The 19,483-nt window shown below is 47.0% G+C and overlaps 1 protein-coding gene across 6 annotated transcripts in view; it reads left to right on the top strand.

The window, feature by feature from the left end:
* Window positions 1-19,483, top strand: part of RALGPS1 (Ral GEF with PH domain and SH3 binding motif 1) — a 423,133-nt gene that overhangs the window by 117,455 nt on the left and 286,195 nt on the right. For all 6 annotated transcript variants that reach the window (XM_075579016.1, XM_075579015.1, XM_075579013.1 and 3 more), the window contains 3 exons: window positions 4,203-4,286; window positions 12,412-12,501; window positions 15,751-15,843. In XM_075579016.1, the coding sequence (XP_075435131.1) occupies window positions 4,203-4,286; window positions 12,412-12,501; window positions 15,751-15,843 (267 nt within the window). The remainder of the gene's footprint in view (window positions 1-4,202; window positions 4,287-12,411; window positions 12,502-15,750; window positions 15,844-19,483) is intronic.

The raw sequence follows: 19,483 nt of genomic DNA, 5'->3' as shown, positions 1-19,483 counted from the left end.
ATCTGTACCGTGTTAGCCGAGCTTAATAATCAAAAATTTGCTGTAGATTACAGTTACCAATTTCACTTCTGGCACTTACCTGAGAATGGCCTAGTAAGTGGCACCCTGCAGGTTTGTAAAATTGATTTTGTAATGAAACACTTCATTTTATACAGGTTGCGGTATTGCAGATGATTCTAGTTACCATACGTCTTAACCATTTGACTATAATGAAAAGAAGCCCTTCTCCCCCCTCGCTCGCCCTTCTCCCCCTTTTCTCGCCCTTCTCTCCCTTTGCTCGCCCTTCTCCCCCTTTGCTCGCCCTTCTCCCCCCTCGCTCGCCCTTCTCCCCCCTCGCTCGCCCTTCTCCCCCCTCGCTCGCCCTTCTCCCCCCTCGCTCGCCCTTCTCCCCCCTCGCTCGCCCTTCTCCCCCCTCGCTCGCCCTTCTCCCTCCTCGCTCGCCCTTCTCCCCCCTCGCTCGCCCTTCTCCATCCTCGCTCGCCCTTCTCCATCCTCGCTCGCCCTTCTCCCCCTCTTTCTTTTTTTTTTAAACTTTTTTACTTACTTTAGGAGTAATGACAAGACATAAATAATGTCTTATTTCAAGATAATGCAGTATTGTTCTAAACCCATTAAACTTATTCCAATTAGCTTAATTATGGCTCTTATTTTTGTATATAACTACTTGAGTGAATAAGCATTAACTCGGGTAACGTCCCGTCCAATCCTATTTTACGTAACGTCATGTTTGCCAGGATTTTACTGTGTTTGGTGAATGTAGGCCATAGACTTTTCCTGTCCCGTACTAATTAGTGGTGCTCAGGATGCCTTATATTGACGATCTTTATAAACTCTTGGGTAAATCTATTTCTTATTGCTAATGTTTACTTCAGTTTTTTTGGTGCACATTTTTCTGTATTATGAATTTCCATACTTCGTCTTTTCCATACGCTAGCTACTGTATTCCTGTTTTCCCCTGTAGAAATAAAAAATATGCATCCATATGTTTTTAGAACACAGACAGTCTTTGTATGTGTAAGCTTAAACCTTATAATAGCTCTTTATCTGACTTTTCATACACTTGGGGTAAGCAGGGCTAAAAGTTAAAGGGCATAAACCTGACAATAACTGGGGTAATGTTAAATACCATTGACTCTCCCTCCTTACTGATCCGTGGGACTTTTGCTTGGATGGTATACTGTAGTTTTTCCAGCAGATGGAATTTATCTAAAGGCGGTATGCTAATTGCTAATGAGCTGTGGTAGAAACCATCCAAAGACACGAGAAGCAAGTTAACATTTGTTTAACTCAATTCAAATATATGCAATGGAATATATTTAATGTCTGGTTTTAGCAGACATACATTTTTCCGCTTGGTTATTAAAATTAGTGACACAACTTTTCTCTCTGCCGTTGTCATATTGTCGTCTTTCACAAACCAATGGATACATGTGCTCCGTGGCTAACTTAAGTTTATTGTATTAATAGTAGGTCAGAATGCTGGTTTCAGGGTACAAGGAGTCCTAGAATATGTGGAAACACATCTGTAAGTTATTTCATCTTCCTTATTATCAATTGAGTCTAGACTTTTATATGAAACCCTGCTAGTAACTTCTTTAAATGCATATATGTACTGTATAACAGAGACGGAGAAGAAAATATGGCGGAGGCTGCCATTTTAAATGCAATTTCTCCCTCATACCCTTACTTCTCAATGGAGCAACAAGGAACAAACTCAACTACATAAACCTTGGCCCCCTGCAGACACACTTACCAGGACGCCCTCCTACTGTCTCTGTACGTTCTTCCTATTTACCAATTAGATTGTTAGCTCTTGAGAGCAGGGACTCCTTTTCCTAAATGTTACTTTTATGTCTGAAGCACTTCTCCCCTTTATGTGTTATTTATATGATTCACGTGAATTACTGCTGTGACGCGCTATGTACATTAATGGCGCTATATAAATAGACAGGCATACATACAGTACATACAACTAGCCTGGATGAAAAATGCAGCTTCCTTTTCATCTTTGGACCGCATGCTTTAAGGCGCCAGAGCGTGTGCAGGCAGCGTGGCTGTTGCGCACCATCGAAGCCTCCAAACTAGCGCCCCACAATGCCTTGCGCTTAATGGAGGTAATCCACAGCGGCAGAAGCACAGCGCTAGTTTGGAGACTCTGGCTATGAGTGACAGCTATGCGGCCTGCACACTCTCTCTAAATATTCCATTATAGGGGAGATACTGCATGCAGGAGTAGGTTCCCCTTGAAGGGCTAACTGGGTATTCTAGAGCATATTAGTAAAGCACTATACAGAAGACCTTCTGTTACTGCACTGGGTTACCCTTCTGTTACAGCTCTTGGTTACCCTTCTGTTACTGCACTGGGTTACCCTTCTGTTACTGCACTGGGTTACCCTTCTGTTACAGCACTGGGTTACCCTTCTGTTACAGCACTGGGTTACCCTTCTGTTACAGCACTGGTTTACCCTTCTGTACAGCACTGGGTTACCCTTCTGTACAGCACTGGGTTACCCTTCTGTTACTGCACTGGGTTACCCTTCTGTTACAGCACTGGGTTACCCTTCTGTTACAGCACTGGGATACCCTTCTGTTACTGCACTGGGTTACCCTTCTGTTACAACACTGGGTTACCCTTCTGTTACAGCACTGGGTTACCCTTCTGTCACAGCACTGGGTTACCCTTCTGTTACTGCACTGGGTTACCCTTCTGTTACAGCACTGGGTTACCCTTCTGTTACAGCACTGGGTTACCCTTCTGTTACAGCACTGGGTTACCCTTCTGTTACAGCACTGGGTTACCCTTCTGTTACTGCACTGGGTTACCCTTCTGTTACAGCACTGGGTTACCCTTCTGTTACAGCACTGGGTTACCCTTCTGTTACAGCACTGGGTTACCCTTCTGTCACTGCACTGGGTTATCCTTCTGTCACAGCACTGGGTTACCCTTCTGTTACTGCACTGGGTTACCCTTCTGTTACAGCACTGGGTTACCCTTCTGTTACAGCCCTGGGTTACCCTTCTGTCACTGCACTGGGATACCCTTCTGTTACTGCACTGGGTTACCCTTCTGTTACTGCACTGGGTTACCCTTCTGTTACAGCACTGGGTTACCCTTCTGTTACAGCACTGGGTTACCCTTCTGTTACAGCACTGGGTTACCCTTCTGTTACAGCACTGGGTTACCCTTCTGTTACTGCACTGGGTTACCCTTCTGTTACTGCACTGGGTTACCCTTCTGTTACTGCACTGGGTTACCCTTCTGTTACTGCACTGGGTTACCCTTCTGTCACAGCACTGGGTTACCCTTCTGTTACTGCACTGGGTTACCCTTCTGTTACAGCACTGGGTTGCCTACATTTTTGCTTGAGATTTTTTGATTTCTGTATTATTGGATGGAAAATACTGCATGCTTCAAACAGACTAAGGGTGCGGACATGGTGTCGCAGCCTGTGCGGAGGTGCACGGAGGCTGTGGGAAAGTGGGTGCTTTCCCTGGCCATACCAGATGGGCCATAGGGGGCGTTCCTGGGGGTGACGTCACGGAGCTGAGGGCGAACCGCTCACGTGACGAGTCTGTCGTGTTGAGAAATCAGTTTAACTGATTTCCCCCTCCCCGCATGGAAGCAAACACTGCCTTAAGGCAGTCTGTTTGCTCAGCGTGCGGACGCGTCTGCACGGTCTTCCATACCATGTACGGGGCCTAAGGCCGCATCCAGAGTGGAATGCGCTAGCTTCCGCGCTTCCTCCTCCTCCTGGCATCGCACTTCAAACACAAATATGTTTGTATTGCGAAGCGCCGCTCTCCCTGTAGCGCATGTGTACGTGCTAGCGCGCGCACTATGCGCATATGCATTGGCGTCCTAGTGTTTGTTTCGGCGCGAGCTACGGAGCTGGCGCCATATTCTGCACTATGGACAAATACTATGCATTCTTCACCAAGCTTGGAAAATAGTGGTGAGTCCTATTAATAAATATGATACATTTTGGGCGTGAATTTAAATCCTGGTCACAGGATTGAACACAGTGATAGACCAGTGGTGCTTCGTTTTACTATTTTCTGCCAATAACTAATTTTGCGCTGGCAAACATTACTGTGTCCTACTATGTTTCTGTAGTGTTCAAATATGGATTTATTTATTTTTGCTCTTTCGAGACTAAATACAGGTAAACTGATATACAGTACTTTTCTGCTTCTGTTTGTAGGAACTTACCAGCTGCGGGTGGAACAAGAAGGAAAAACACATCCTTGCTCCAAATGTCGTTGCCTTTACAAGAAGGTTTAACCAGGTAGGAACTGTTCACTAAGCGCCGCAGATAGTGGCGTCAGGCACATGCTGCTGTGCAATGTGCTGCAGACCCCTCAGCTATTCCAACATTAATGTAGCCAATCAACATCGCCATGTCATTAAGTGTTGCCCTAATGGCAAGTGAGATGGTCGTGGACCAGGAGTGGCCAACTCTAGTCCTCAACGGCCATCAAGTGGTCAGATTTTTAGTATATACCTGCTTCAGCACAGGTGGCTCAATCAGCCCCAGCTTCAGCACAGGTGGCTCAATCAGAGGCTCAGTCTTCGATTCAGAGGCCCAGTCTTGGTCAGTCGAAGACTGAGCCTCTGAGCCATCTGTGCTGAAGCAGGGACTAATTGAGCCCCCTCTGCTGAAGCAGGGATATCTTTAAAACATGACCTGTTGGTGGCCCTTGAGGACTGGAGTTGGCTGCCCCTGGTGTACACTGTGATCCTAGGTTTCATTCTTGGGGCATTTATGCAACAACCCAGGAATTCCGAATCCCTTTTTGCTGTAGATTACAGTTGCCAAATTCACTTCTGGCACTTACCTGAGCATGGCCTAGCAAGAGGCACCCTGCAGGTTTGTAATATTGATTTCGTAATGAAACACTCCCTTTAATACGGGTTGCAGTATTGTAGATGATTCTAGTTACCATACGTCTTAACCATTTGACTTGCAAAGTCCTTCAACACACAGGATTAGGAAAACACTTTACAACACACTGCTGTAGATGAAGGTTCTGCTTGCGAATGCATTGCAGAGCCTTGATGGTTCTGCTGGCGAATGCATTGCAGAGCCTTGATGGTTCTGCTTGCGAATGCATTGCAGAGCCTTGATGGTTCTGCTTGCGAATGCATTGCAGAGCCTTGATGGTTCTGCTTGCGAATGCATTGCAGAGCCTTGATGGTTCTGCTTGCGAATGCATTGCAGAGCCTTGATGGTTCTGCTGCCGAATGCATTGCAGAGCCTTGATGGTTCTGCTTGCGAATGCATTGCAGAGCCTTGATGGTTCTGCTTGCGAATGCATTGCAGAGCCTTGATGGTTCTGCTTGCGAATGCATTGCAGAGCCTTGATGGTTCTGCTTGCGAATGCATTGCAGAGCCTTGATGGTTCTGCTAGAGGCATTATGCTAACTCCATTACCCGAATCTTACACATGTGTATAGCCTCTCCCCCTTCATACTTTCCGTGCTACTATTGCGATCACTTATTTCCATTTCAGCTAAAAGCAAATTTTAATGCGTTCCAAAATAAATATTTAACATTAATATTGCAGATTAGTCTATATTTTCATTACGTGTCTTTGTTGAATACTGTAGTTGTTAAATATTTAATTTTCCAATTAATGAACCATAACTAGTAATAGCTTGATGTAAAGAGGATTTAATTATATATGGGTATTGGTGAATCGCAGCAAATTTATTCTCCACATGTCCGAAATATGCAGGAAGTACGTTGTTGTAATCAGAACTGCTTAATATTGCAGTATTTACCTTAAAGCAGCAGTCCAAGCTGCCGTTTAAAAAAAAAAAAAAAAACATTCTCCCCCCCCGCCTTTAATATGAGAATCCATTCAATCCATACAATAAGTAATTACCTAAATTGCCCATCGATCCGTTCTTCTGTGATCGATCGGCGAAGATTCGACTCGGGTTCAGTAAATGGCCGTCAGTGCAGCAGAAGAGGACCAAAGATACAAAGTTCTGGGGGGGAAGATCATGTGACCAGGCAGTCTCTAGATACAATTGGTGCCCTGCTAGAGAGGGGGCAGGGCTCAAAAATGGGTGTGCCAGAGCCTGTTTCAGAAGAAAGGGACGTGACTTTGTAAATGGTTGCTACAGCAACAAAAAGTGCTTGTAACATTATAACGCATAAAAATGTCATTCAGAGTTTTTTTTTTTTAATGCTACAAGTAGTTTCTCATAGTACAGCACGGATTTATTTAAATAAAAACACACCTGTAGGGTATTGCTTGGTCTGCAGCTTTAATAGAGGCGCCTGAAACATGAACTTCCACTTCTGTCCCAGCACTGCCGAGGCGAAGCGGTTTACAAATCGCAGGGGTTTTTAATCACAAATCATATGTTGGTCCCACCAAAATCCTGGCACTGGAGGCGGATGGTTTGACCCGATTAGGTCATTTTCAGATGGATACAATTACATTCCGCTGTTTGCAACAACTGGAAAACTACTATCATCAGCTCTCGGAAAGTTATTTCCTCCCCCCCCCCCCCCTCCAAATAATAAAAAAAAAAAAGTATTTTGGCTATTTTAAAAAACAGATGTGGAAATAAAAAAATAAAAGATCTGCAGGACATCCTGAGAATTCGTTTTATTTCTGACACAAATATTTGATGGCATGCCAATGCAACAGTCTGGTACGGGAGTACCCAGAGACAACACAGATACCCAGAGCCTGCAGCATTGATCAGGGGGTCAGAATATGGCTGGAACCTTTGCATGACTAAACCAGGGGTTTCTCTAAACCAGGGGTTCCCTGAAAACTGGAGTTGGGAAACACAACAGGTCAGGTCTTAAGGATATCCCTGCTCCAGCACAGGTGGCTCAGTCACAATGACCGAGCTGCTGATTGACCCACCTGTGCTGGAGCAGGGATATCCTTAAGACCTGGCCTGTTGGGGTTCCGTGAGGACTGGAGTTGGGAAACAATGCTCTAAACCAAAACCTGTATTATTTTTCTTGCAGTTTTTGTTACTATTGCATTTATATTTGTTTGAGTCGTGGATAGTGAGTAGAGGACTTTTTAATGATATATCGACGTTCATAAAGAAGATATTCTGTATGCGCTGTCAAGATAATGTTACTTCCCATCATCAGATGTCTACAAAATATAATACATTCGGTCTGAAAACCTTGTGTATAACAAGACTACTGTAAATCAATGTTATCCAAAAAATAGCAGGTCGTTAAAGCGACTTTGGGAAAAACGATCCTAGCTGGAGAAGAACTTTAAACTGAAGTGTTGATCGCACGGTGCTATTTGGGAGCTAAAAATGACACAATGGAAAATACCTGAAGGCTACAAGGGTAAAAAAAATCTGGGTTATGTAGTATAACAGAGACCCAAAGAGACCCTTCCAGCAGCGAAAGAGGCAAAGTCATTTACGTAAGCAAAAGTGACTATGAAAACTTTAATCTGTGGTTGGCGGGTTATCATGAGTATTACCTCATTTTTACATAGGCTGGAAAAAATGAAGGCAGCACAGTATTAATGAGAAGAAAGGCGTCTGGTGTGTGTAAAAGTACAAAAAAAAAACCCTCTGTTTAACATATTAATAAATTCTGCAATATTTTGTATTGTTTAGAAAATGACGTTTTACCTCGTATGAGCCAAATTGTCCTGGTTACACGAAAACAAACTTTTTGGAATTAGTGTAATTATTCAAAGGTTGGAGGTAGATAATGTTGCTTTGTAATCCATATTATCACCAGTATTAAACTGGTTAGTCCCTTGTTTATGTTTTCCTTTTACTTTGGGTCACGTGCCTTTGCAGCATCTGTTTTGGTTAAGAAAAGTAGAGACCAAATATTAATGCTTGGTGCATCTCGGCTCTTGATTAATTTTCGGAGATGTTTTCTCCAGATTTTTACTCAATTAGGTCATGTTAGGTGTGTGGAACAACTGAAAAGCAGAAGGTATATTCTTCATTGCAAAGACAGCTGTGTTTACATTAGGTTACTTTGTGTTCGTAATGCGCTTAGCGTAGTGCTTCCATTCTAACTGACGATCTTTGGGAAAGGAAGACCTAGCTGGGACTAAAGACAGTAATGGGATGATTAATTCTCTGAAATACCTGCATATGCACTTTCCTACAATAATTCATCTTTCAATCTGAAACTTGCCAAACACCCACAAATGTCTTGTAGCAGCATTTTCCCTTAGACATTGGTGGCCATGTACAGTAAGTTGAACTTTCTTGACTACATGGATCATAGCACTTAGAATCAGCCTACAAAAAACGGCACCCAAGACCCGTAGCTTGAGTAGACAAGAGATGGTTTCCTTAGTGACTCACATTGGTAACTTGGTCCAGTTAAGGTGATACTGCGGCAGGATTTGCGCTGCAACATTAATTTGTTCTAACTAGGGGGTTCTCAGCTCCGGTCCTCAAGCCCCCTCAACAGGTCAGGTTTTCAGGATATCCCTGCTTTAGCACAGGTGGCTCAGCCTTCAACTGAGACACTGAGCCACCTGTGCTGAAGCAGGGATATCCTGAAAACCTGACTTGTTGAGGGGGCTTGAGGACTGGAGTTAAGAGCCCATGTTCTCACTGTTTATCTGTACGAGGGCTCTACATGGCTGCGATATGTCAATGAACTTTATTCGGATGGAGAGTCAACAAGTTTCTAACTTGATACACGAATGAAATGTGCATATCCTTCACATTTCTTATGCTTTTAATGCATGAGCCAGTTGGAGTATTGAGTACCTCCATATGCGCTTGGAGTTAAACGTCGATCTCGAACTGATCTCAATGGCAGTCCAATATATCCCGGGCTTTGATGCACCATTTTTGTTTTCAGTTTACCATTGTGTATCATTACTGTAATCCATACAACTGTTGGTTCATTGTAACTTGTGATGTCTCTCAGTGAGTAATACAGATGTACGTAGATGTGGCACATTGTCCACTTGGTTCTTTTGTGCACAGTTTTGAAGCGATCATTATATAAACATCTTAACCTACCATCCCACCTGAGCGTAGCTTTATTACTTTTTTTTAAACGTAGTGTATTAATATACGAGTTATAGTGTACTCTGTACTGTACAAAGCTTTTGAAAACGCACAGTTGTCTTCAAGTGTACACACTAAATATTAACAGTTGTATTATATGTTGTGATGCATGTTTATCTTATACTATATTAGTGAAAGCACTGTATGTTTGCCTGCCTGGATGTCCGGTGTCCCTAGGGGCAATCTCATTGGTCCCTTGGGCCGCCCGCCCCCGCACACCTCTCATTGGCCTCACACACTCACACCACCCCCTTGGTCCGCCCCCCACACCTCTCATTGGCCTGAGGCGGAGTGACGGGCCAAAGGTCCAAAAAAAAAACAAAAAAAAAAAAACACACACACACGGGGGGGGGGGGGGGGGGGTGTTACAACAGTGTTAACAGCACATCTCCCGCTCTCTTCCCCACCGGTCCCGGAGGCTCCGCCTCTTCCTGTTTCCCGCGCTTTCACCCCCTCCCCCCCCTACACGTGGGAGCTGCCGGACGGGTGAGTGAGCGGTCTTCACGTCCCCTCACCCCCCTTCACCTCTCCTCACTCACTTCCCCTCCACCCCCCCGGCGCCGCTACAGTCAGCGGGGGAGCGGAGTGATCACCTCCCCTCACTCACTTCCCCTCCACCCCCCCCCCGGCGCCGCTACACTCAGCGGGGGAGCGGAGTGATCACCTCCCCTCACTCACTTCCCCTCCACCCCCCCCCCGGCGCCGCTACACTCAGCGGGGGAGCGGAGTGATCACCTCCCCTCACTCACTTCCCCTCCACCCCCCGGCGCCGCTACACTCAGCGGGGGAGCGGAGTGATCACCTCCCCTCACTCACTTCCCCTCACTCACTTCCTCTCCACCCCCCCCCCCCGGCGCCGCTACACTCAGCGGGGGAGCGGAGTGATCACCTCCCCTCACTCACTTCCCCTCACTCACTTCCCCTTCACCCCCCCCCCCGTCGCCGCTACAGTCAGCGGGGGAGCGGAGTGATCACCTCCCCTCACTCACTTCCCCTCCATCCCCCCCCGGCGCCGTTACAGTCAGCGGGGGAGCGGAGTGATCACCTCCTCTCACTCACTTCCCCTCCACCCCCCCCCGGCGCCGTTACAGTCAGCGGGGGAGCGGCCACAAGACGCTGCCTCCCGCCTCAGATCCACGTGGGAGCTGCGGGACGGGTGAGTGAGCGGCCTTCACCTCCCCTCACCCACCCCTCACTACACTTCCCCTCCCTTCCACATCCCCTCCACCCCCCCTCCACCTCCCCTCACCCACCCCTCCACCTCCCCTCACCCACCCCTCACCCACCCCTCCACCTCCCCTCACCCACCCCTCACTACACATCCCCTCCCTTCACCCCCCCCCTTAACCTTCCCTCCACCCCCCCCTTAACCTTCCCTCCATCCCCCCCTTAACCTCCCCTCCACCCCCCCCTTCACCTCCACTCCACCCCCCCCTTCACCTCCACCCCCCCCTTCACCTCCCCTCCACCCCCCCCTTCACCTCCCCTCCACCCCCCCTTCACCTCCCCTCCACCCCACCTTCACCCCCACCTTCACTTCACTCCCCCTTACAACCTCCCACCACCTCCCCACCTTCCCACCACCTCCCCCCTCTTCCCACCACCTCCCCCCCTTTCCACCGCCCCACCCTTCCCACCTTCCCACCACCTCCCCCCCTTCCCACCTTCCCACCACCTCCCCCCCTTCCCACCTTCCCACCACCTCCCCCCTCTTCCCACCGCCCCCCCCCCCTTCCCACCTTCCCACCACCTCCCCCCCTTCCCACCTTCCCACCCCCTTCCCACCACCTCCCCCCCTTTCCACCTCCCCCTCCTCCCCCCTTCCCACCACCTCCCCCCTCTTCCCCCCTTCCCACCACCTCCCCCTTCCCCTCCTCCATCTCCCCCCTTCCCCTCCTCCATCTCCCCCCTTCCCCTCCTCCACCTCCCCCCTTCCCCTCCTCCACCTCCCCCCTCCTCCACCTCCCCCCTTCCCTTCCTACACCTCCCCCCTTCCCCTCCTACACCTCCCCCCTTCCCCTCCTCCACCTCCCCCCTTCCCCTCCTCACCTCCCCCCTTACCCTCCTCACCTCCCCCCTTACCCTCCTCACCTCCCACCTTACCCTCCTCACATCCCCTCCTCCACCTCCCCCCTCTCCCCTCTTCCCCCCCTCCACCCCCTTCCCCCCTCCACCCCTCTTTCCCCCCTTTCCCTCCTCCCCCACCTTTCCCCCCTTTTCCCCTCCCCCACCTTTACCCCCTTTCCCCCTTCACCCCTCCCCCCTTCACACCTCCCCCCCTTCACCCTTTCCCCCACCTCCCCCCTTCACCCTTTCCCCCTCCCCCTCCCCCCTTCCCCTCCTCCCCCACCTCCCTCTTCCCCCTTCCTCTCCTCCACCTCCCCCTTCCTCCCTTCACCTCCTGTCACCACACCCCCCCTTCGCCTCCTGTCACCCCCCCCCTCCCTTCACCTCCTGTCACCCCCCCCCCTCCCTTCACCTCCTGGCAACCCCCCCCCCTCCCTTCACCTCCTGGCAACCCCCTCCACCTCCCGTCACCCCCCCTTCACCTCTCCCCCTTCACCTCCCCTCACCCCCCCTTCACCTCCCCTCCGCCCCCCCTTCACCTCCCCTCACCATCCCCCACCACCCCCCCCTCACCACCCATCCTCACCTCCCCTCCGACCTCCCCTCCGCCCCCCTTCACCTCCCCTCACCACCCCTCCGACCTCACCTCCCCTCCTTCAACGCCTTTCGTCCGCCCTCCCGCCTCTGCCTTTCGCCCACCCGCACTTCTGCCTTTCACCCGCCCACCGCTCACATCCCCGCGCCACACAGCCGCCGCACGCACTAAACAGACCTGCCACACTCGACACACACCCGCCGCCTCTCACCCACCCCACACACTCGACACACACCTGCCGCCTCCTGCCCCTACGCAACAATATCACTGACCAGCTGTCACCCGCACTCGCCACACACCCGCCGCCTCACACCCTAGCAGGACCCCGACCCACAGCCAGCGCTCACTACCCATGCGCCACCCGTACTGAACACCCACCTGCCGCCTCACACACGCTCACACCCTAGCAGGACACTCGCCTCACATTTTCACATCACCTATGTCACCAAAATATACATTGTACTGTGGTGTGTTTACAATAAACCATTTTTATACAACATCGTATTACATTTTCTTCCATCTTTCTTTTCAACATTATTATCCAACCTTTACAACCTATTGTTCCACAATTTATAAATAATAATACCTATTACGCATTTACATCCCGGGCAACGCCGGGTCTCTCAGCTAGTGTCCAATAAAATGGAATGGAATCAAATGATGGTAAATGGTTTTAACCTATGTTTTATGTTCTTGATTGCAGGTTAGTTTCTGGGTTGTACGAGAAATTCTAACAGCACAGACCTTAAAAATTAGAGCAGAAATACTGAGCCATTTCATCAAGATCGCCAAGGTGAGTTTTATCCTGCATTTCAACTGCCTCTGAGAACGGCTTAGCGAGGGAATGGCGACACTTTATTTGCTTGGGTGGTTTTCCTTCCTTTCCTTGTAGACGTTGACATGTCATTTACTCCTTTTGTTGCTCTGCTAGGGTTGTCTGCAGCCGAGAGGGTACAGTAAGAGTAGGTAATAAAGTACATGTAGGCCGGGGCCTTTTATTGGCACCATATAAACATCATGGTTTCCTTGCAAAAAGTAAAAAGTGTCTTTGTCTTCCACATACTTTCTTCATAACTCCTTTTATGTAAAGCCATCAGTTTATAATGATGTGTTTCTTGTGTTTAGAACGAACACCACAATAGAGTTGTCAGAAGTGTAAGAATCCATGTGACTGGCTAAAATGCTATACTGCAGGCCTGCACAACTCCAGTCCTCGAGGGCCGCAAACAGGCCAGGTTTTCAGGATATCCCTACTTCAGCACAGCTGGCTCAATTAGGGGCTCTGTATGACTGAGCCCCTAATTGAGCCAGCTGTGCTGAAGTAGGGATATCCTGAAAACATGGTCTTTTTGCGGCCCTCGAGGACTGGAGTTGTGCAGGCCTGCTATACTGTATGTATATGCCAAGAAAAGGTGCATTGTAAGAAACAACCCCATACTGTACTTTATAACAGGGAGCTCAACTCCAGTTCTCAAGCCCCTCCCCCCCCCCACCAGGTTAGGTTTTCAGGATATCCCTGCTTCAGCACAGGTGTCACCCCTACTTTAAACGACTTTTAGGACAAGGAGCACCCAACTGGGATTATCAGTTCATTCTGCCTTCCCAATCAGCAGTAAGCATGCTAAGGGAAAGTATTTCCAAAGGGTGGCTTCTTCTCTCCCTTTTCTCATCTTCTTTGAAGTAATTAGAATGGAAGTGAGCATAAACATCGGTTTGTATGACATTAATTTCATTTTAATCACGGCAACAACAAAAAAAACCCCCACGTTTACTAAATTAAAAAAAGAAATGTGCCTTCACATTGTAAGAAGAGAGATAGGATGAATGTATATTCCCCGCTTTGAAGAGGCTGGGCGGTCCACCCCTGTCCATCTATACAAGTAAATACAAAACAAATGTGTTCCTCCTGCACTCAGCACTGTGCAGCAAATCATGTGAAGATGCAGAGCATGCCATTGTTTATTTTTTGGCTTAACATAAATAGGAGTGTAGTTGATGACGATGTTTTGTGCTTGAACTGCCCTCCTTCCCATCTCCTGCACAGACCCCCAAGTGCTACAGAAACAATGTTGCTTCATATTCTCAATATCAAAATTGATGCGTTGATTTCCCGTGGGTCAAGTTTAGGAGGATTACCATACATCAAGGGGTGCCCAACTCCAGTTCTCAAGCTCCCCCCCCCCCCCCAACAGGTCAGATTTTCAGGACATCCCAGCTTCAGCTCAGGTGGCTCAATCAGAGGCTCAGTCGAAGACTGTCCATACTTTTGTAGCAACCTTGTGTGAAATTCAGGAAGCCAAGAATGTATTTATTGCAATGAATGCCACTTTTCTGCTCCTAATTAGCTCATTAATTTTCTGTAATTTCTTCTGTATGTTTGTCAGAAGGAAATCCCATTCATAAATCATTAAAAGCGTGAGCACATGTTTCAAGCAATAGAAGGGATTTAAAAAACATCTGCATAATGATATACATAAGTGAGAAAAGCTAAATCAATAGATATAAATGATGATTGTAATCTGGAAAATTAAAGATGCAAAGTGGACCTTAGAGTTTATGGGCAAGCCTTTTAAAATGACAGTCATGCCTGCAATGTGTGTGTTGTTATAATGCAAGCATCCCATTTTTATTAACATTGATGGCATACTGTGTAATGGTTTCTTTTGTGTATTCTTTGACCCCTTGCAAAACTATCATTAGTTTGTTGCAGTATTTTTGGCCGCTCAGTAACCAGTCCGATAGTCCTTAAATGACAGCAAATGTATACAGCGTTACGAACTAATAAACAGTGCTGACAAAAGGTTGTGTGTGTTACTGTGGATCGTGGTGGCTTTTCATGATATAACTTTTACCAAACAGCAGTTGGTAGTTTTGTTTAACATGAGATATCTAAAGGAAATGTGCAGATTATTTTGTTTCAGGCAATTTTTTTTAATGCATTTAAATGTATATCCAAGGACCACTACATCTAAAAAAAAAAATCTAATATTTAATGTAATTAGCGGTTTAGATACATAATTTTGCCAAATGTGCCCAATATGCCACGGTAACCCCATACCAGGCAGGTCTTAACATGGTCTGTAATTTTCATGGAGGAAGACTTGCAAACTTCTATGCCTTGCAATTAGCAGATCACCCTGGGAGTAGGTGGGTGGGACCGTAAACCATTAGAAGGTGGTTGCCATCTTTCCATAAATACAAATCCAGTTCCATGTGTTTTGATGCACTTGCCCACCACATGTGGTACTTACAGCTTACTGGAGTTCTGTTGAAGAGTGACCCAAAAAAGCAAAAGGCTTTTTTCTCCCCCTCTCTCTCTCCCCCCCCTCTCTCTCCCCCCTCCCTCCCTGTCTCCCCCCTCGCTCTCTCTCTCTCTCTCCCCTCTCTCTCTCTCCCCCCCTCTCTCTCCCCCCCTCTCTCTCCCGCCTCTCTCTCCCCCCCCTCTCTCTCCCCCCCTCTCTCTCCCCTCCCTCTCTCCCCCCCCCTCTCTCTCCCCCCTCTCTCCCCTCCTCTCTCTCCCCCTCTCCCCCCTCTCTCTTCCCCCCTCTCTCTCCCCCCTCTCTCTCCCCCGCTCTCTCTCTCTCTCTCTCCCCGCTCTCTCTCTCTCTCTCTCTCCCCCGCTCTCTCTCTCTCCTCCCTCTCTCTCTCCTCCTCCACTCTCCCTCTCCCCTCTCTCTCTCCCCCCCTCTCTCTCTCTCTCCTCTCTCTCTCTCCTCTCTCTCCACTCTCCCTCTCTCTCATTTCAAAATCTCCCGCGGACCAATAGGAAGCGATTACTTATTGGCTTTCAGGCCGTAGGAGTTTAAACCTCCGGGGGAACCTTCGGACGTTACGTTTCTCAGAAAAGAGGTTCCCCGGAGCTGAAATAGACGCGGTTCAGCTCCGGAGACCCCCTGCTTCCACAGAAGGAGAGACACCGCATCCTAGGAGGAACCTGGCAGTTAGTGGAGTTGAGATTAAGGTGTGTTTCTTTAATGTATTCATGTAATATTATTGCATACACAACTGTAATTCTCTCTCTTTTTTTTGTCCCCCTCCCCAGAAACTTCTAGAGCTGAACAACCTTCATTCTCTCATGTCCGTTGTGTCTGCGTTGCAGAGCGCACCCATTTTTAGACTGACCAAGACCTGGGCTGTAAGTTTTTCTCGAGTTTCTAAACCTATGAAGGGTTCCCTTGTGTGAATCCTAAACTGTTTGCTTGGTACAGTACGTTCAACTCCTGTCAGGTCTTTCCAGGAAACTGTCAATAACCCCATATATTTTAATGCACTTCCATTCTTTGAAGTTAAAATTAGTGATGGCAAATATTTTATTTAAGTTTATATCCCAGTCTCCATTTAACATTGACGAGCATGTAAATGGTGTACATATGGTCAGTTTGCATTTTTTCAAACAAAATGTTTAACTCCTGGCAATGCCCATGCAAATATTTCATTTGGTTTTCTAACCTCACAGAAGAATCGGGAATAATGTTTATTAATCCATCCATAATACGTTGTGGTAAATGTCGCACTGTAATGACGACGTGTTCATCTTTGTTGATCTATTCTGTACCGTTACCATGTCCGTTCTCCGTGCTATTGTGTCCCACAAAGACTGTGTATTTTAATTCTCGGAGCAAGATCTGACGAGCAACAACCATCATGACAATAGCAGTTGATCCTTTTTTTTCACCTCTCGCTCCTGACTCTCGTGACCAGTTCAGCACAGAGTGAGATATTATTGTCTCCCTGCTCCCAGGTGTTTTATTTCCATCCTGGCCGGGTATGCAGTAGGTGTAATGGTATAGCCATGTTTCCTCTTGGTGTGGAAGAAGGCAGCTCAACGCGAGAACTCCTACAGTATACCAAAAACATATGGGGGAGGGGGGGGAGGAGGAAGGGAGAAGGAAGGGAGAAGTGGACAAGGTAAAGATGTATTTTTTTTTTTTTTTAACGTTTTTCTTAACGTTTTGATTGCTAAACATATAAGCAAATAGTATATACCAGGAGTAGCCAACTGCAGTCCTCAAGAGTTACCAACAAGTCAAATTTTCAGGATATCCCTGCTTCAGCACAGGTGGCTCAGTCTTCAAGCCACGTCTGCTGAAGCAGGGATATCCTGAAACCTGACCTGTTGGTTGCTCTTGAGGACTGCAGTTGGCTACCCCTGGTATATACAGTATATGAACCAAAGGTTAATCCCCAGTGAGCATTGCAGCATCATAGAGGTTTAACTGACCTCTTCACTGCCACATGGGCTTTGAAATGTGTAGTTTAAGCCATTATTAAGGGGGCCAGCTGCGGGGTCTCAGTGGGGTCCTTGTCTTTTGTTAATGGCCTGATGGACAAGGGCTGCACCCACACATACAAATTGATTTGTCCATCTACCGGTTTGCATGGCTGTCCCCTCTGGCAGTGAAGGGGTTAACTAGACGCAATTCATTCTGTGTCACAGTCTGTTTCCAAAAGTCTGTCAGTGAGCCGTGCATATGGGACTGCTGCTACACTTACAGCTTCATTTGAAATCGTATATTAAAACTGGCTTTGCATGCTTTTCTTTATCAGCAATCGGCAATGGAATCCAGCCAGCATCCCGTTACATCTATACACAGCTTCCAAACTACACCACTGGCTTGTGTCCCAGGCAATGTAAATCTGTCACTGCTTTCTGGTAGAGCTGCTTGTGTAAATGTTTTCGTTGACAAAGGTGTATTCCAGATCAGGGGTGTGCAAAGTTTTTAACCTCCCCCCCACCCCCCCGCCTGCTTACCTCTCGGCTCACGCTCCTCCTCGGCTCCGGCATCAAATGACATTGTGGGGTCATGTGACATCACGTTGCCATAGTAACACGACACCGTGACCCGCGCCGGTTACCATGGCGACGCGTCGCTGAAGACCAGGTAGGAGAAGCTGCAGATGCCTCGCGTGGTCCCCCCGGCAATTAATTTAAATGCCTTGGGGAGAGCGCGGGACCTCTGTAGCCTCCGCGCCCCCTGGAAATTCTCACGCCCCCCACTTTGCGCACCCCTGTTCTAGATAACCCACAATACAGTACTGTAGGTGCTCTAACTTTATTAGATTGACATGGACCTGTATTATTGTTAAGGCATACATTATATATTTATACACAGCATTACATTTTAGCCTTTTTCATTATAGAGGTTGGATCGCATCTTTTAGGTGTTCCATCAAAGCATGATAATTATAATATTTACCTGTCTGATATTTCAGTCCAAGTCCCTACTTACAGGTTACAGGAGGATGCAGTGACTTGACCAAATTCACAAGAACCAAGATTGGCTCAAATCTCTTTAAACGTTGTTAATAGATCTTCAAGCAAAATCATATATTTGGGATCATCTCTTTTCCCTTCTAAAACGTGGCATGCTTTAAGATAAGGCAACATGGTATAGCTTATCAATATCAGTTCCCTAAATTGACAAATAATTTGTTGGGTCCTCCAATAATTGTAGATTGTGGTCCATTGCTTACTTGTAATCCTTATTTATCCCTGTCTAGGTATCAAGAGAGAAACCACTATGGTAATGATTTAATCTGTTGGACTATCTTGTTGGTTAGCAAATATCACCAACCCAAGAGGTTTCCATGTAACATAGCCAGTTGTCCAGCAATGTACTCTTCTTGTATGTGTTGTCCTCTAAAGCACATCTTACTGTATAGGTAGTGTTGACCATTGATAAGGTTTCAAGCTCCTCTTTGTTCAATCATGATAGCCCTCGCTCTCCTTCAGCCGCAATAAGATAGTTGCGATGTGATTAATGACCAGTTGGCGATAATACACATCAATGAATAACCCAGTTTACGATTTGTACAATTCTGTACTAGCAGAAGGCCATGGTAGAGTCAAAACTACAGAGGCACTTGTGGTATGAGTTAAAGGGGCAATCCCTCCGAAGACTAAAGTGAACTAATTCCCGTGACTTTTTTGTTTATTTTTAGATTTATATCTTGGCAGTCTTCACTACAATAAATTGACATGCATTTTCACACTTGAATAGTTGATGAAAAGCAAGATAATTACAAACATAAACAAATGTTCCAGCACTCACTGTCTCTAAAGAAATAATGCTAATCAACTACGGAATAAAGTCCAAATAAGAAATGAATTTAATGTACCCACAAGGAAACAATAGCTTGGAGTGATGTTCCACAATGGAAATAATGCCACCGGGGTGTAAAATATGGGGAAAGAACACAGGGAAAGGAAGTGAAAAAACAAGACAGAGTGTGGAAGGGGAACACAATAAAGGGAGGAGGGTATGGTAGGGGGGCAACGTTTCGAGGTGAGAACCTCTTCTTCAGGCCCGTTCCCTCTGGTCCAACGGGACCAAGAGGTACTTCCCTTGTCCCTCTTTCCCCAACAAAACGTCCAGGCTTTTCCCACAAATCAGAGCACTCACTATCAGAGTATGTATCTCATTATCATTTACTAGAGTGCGGTCTATCACTTTTTGTTTGTTCACAAGATAATTACATTCGTGTACAATATGTAACGTGTATACCCCAAAAGGCTGAATTCTAAAGCCTTTGATTTGTATTTGTTTTGAAACAAACTAGAAAAAGGAACTTAAACGTTGGCTGCAAGATTACCAATATATGAGACGTCTCTTCCAATGGTTATGAACTCGAGAGCACAGGGATTCATTTAGCGTAATACTCACTTAATACCCACTCACTCTTTTTATTTCCCCAACTCTTAAATAAAAAGTGGTATAGAGAGCATGCCCCTTCTGAGCTCGTCATTTAGCAAAGAACGTGCAGCCAAGCAACAG

Source organism: Ascaphus truei, chromosome 21 (assembly GCF_040206685.1).
Source record: "Ascaphus truei isolate aAscTru1 chromosome 21, aAscTru1.hap1, whole genome shotgun sequence".
NCBI lineage: Eukaryota > Metazoa > Chordata > Amphibia > Anura > Ascaphidae > Ascaphus > Ascaphus truei.
This window is presented reverse-complemented; position numbering and strand designations above follow the sequence as displayed.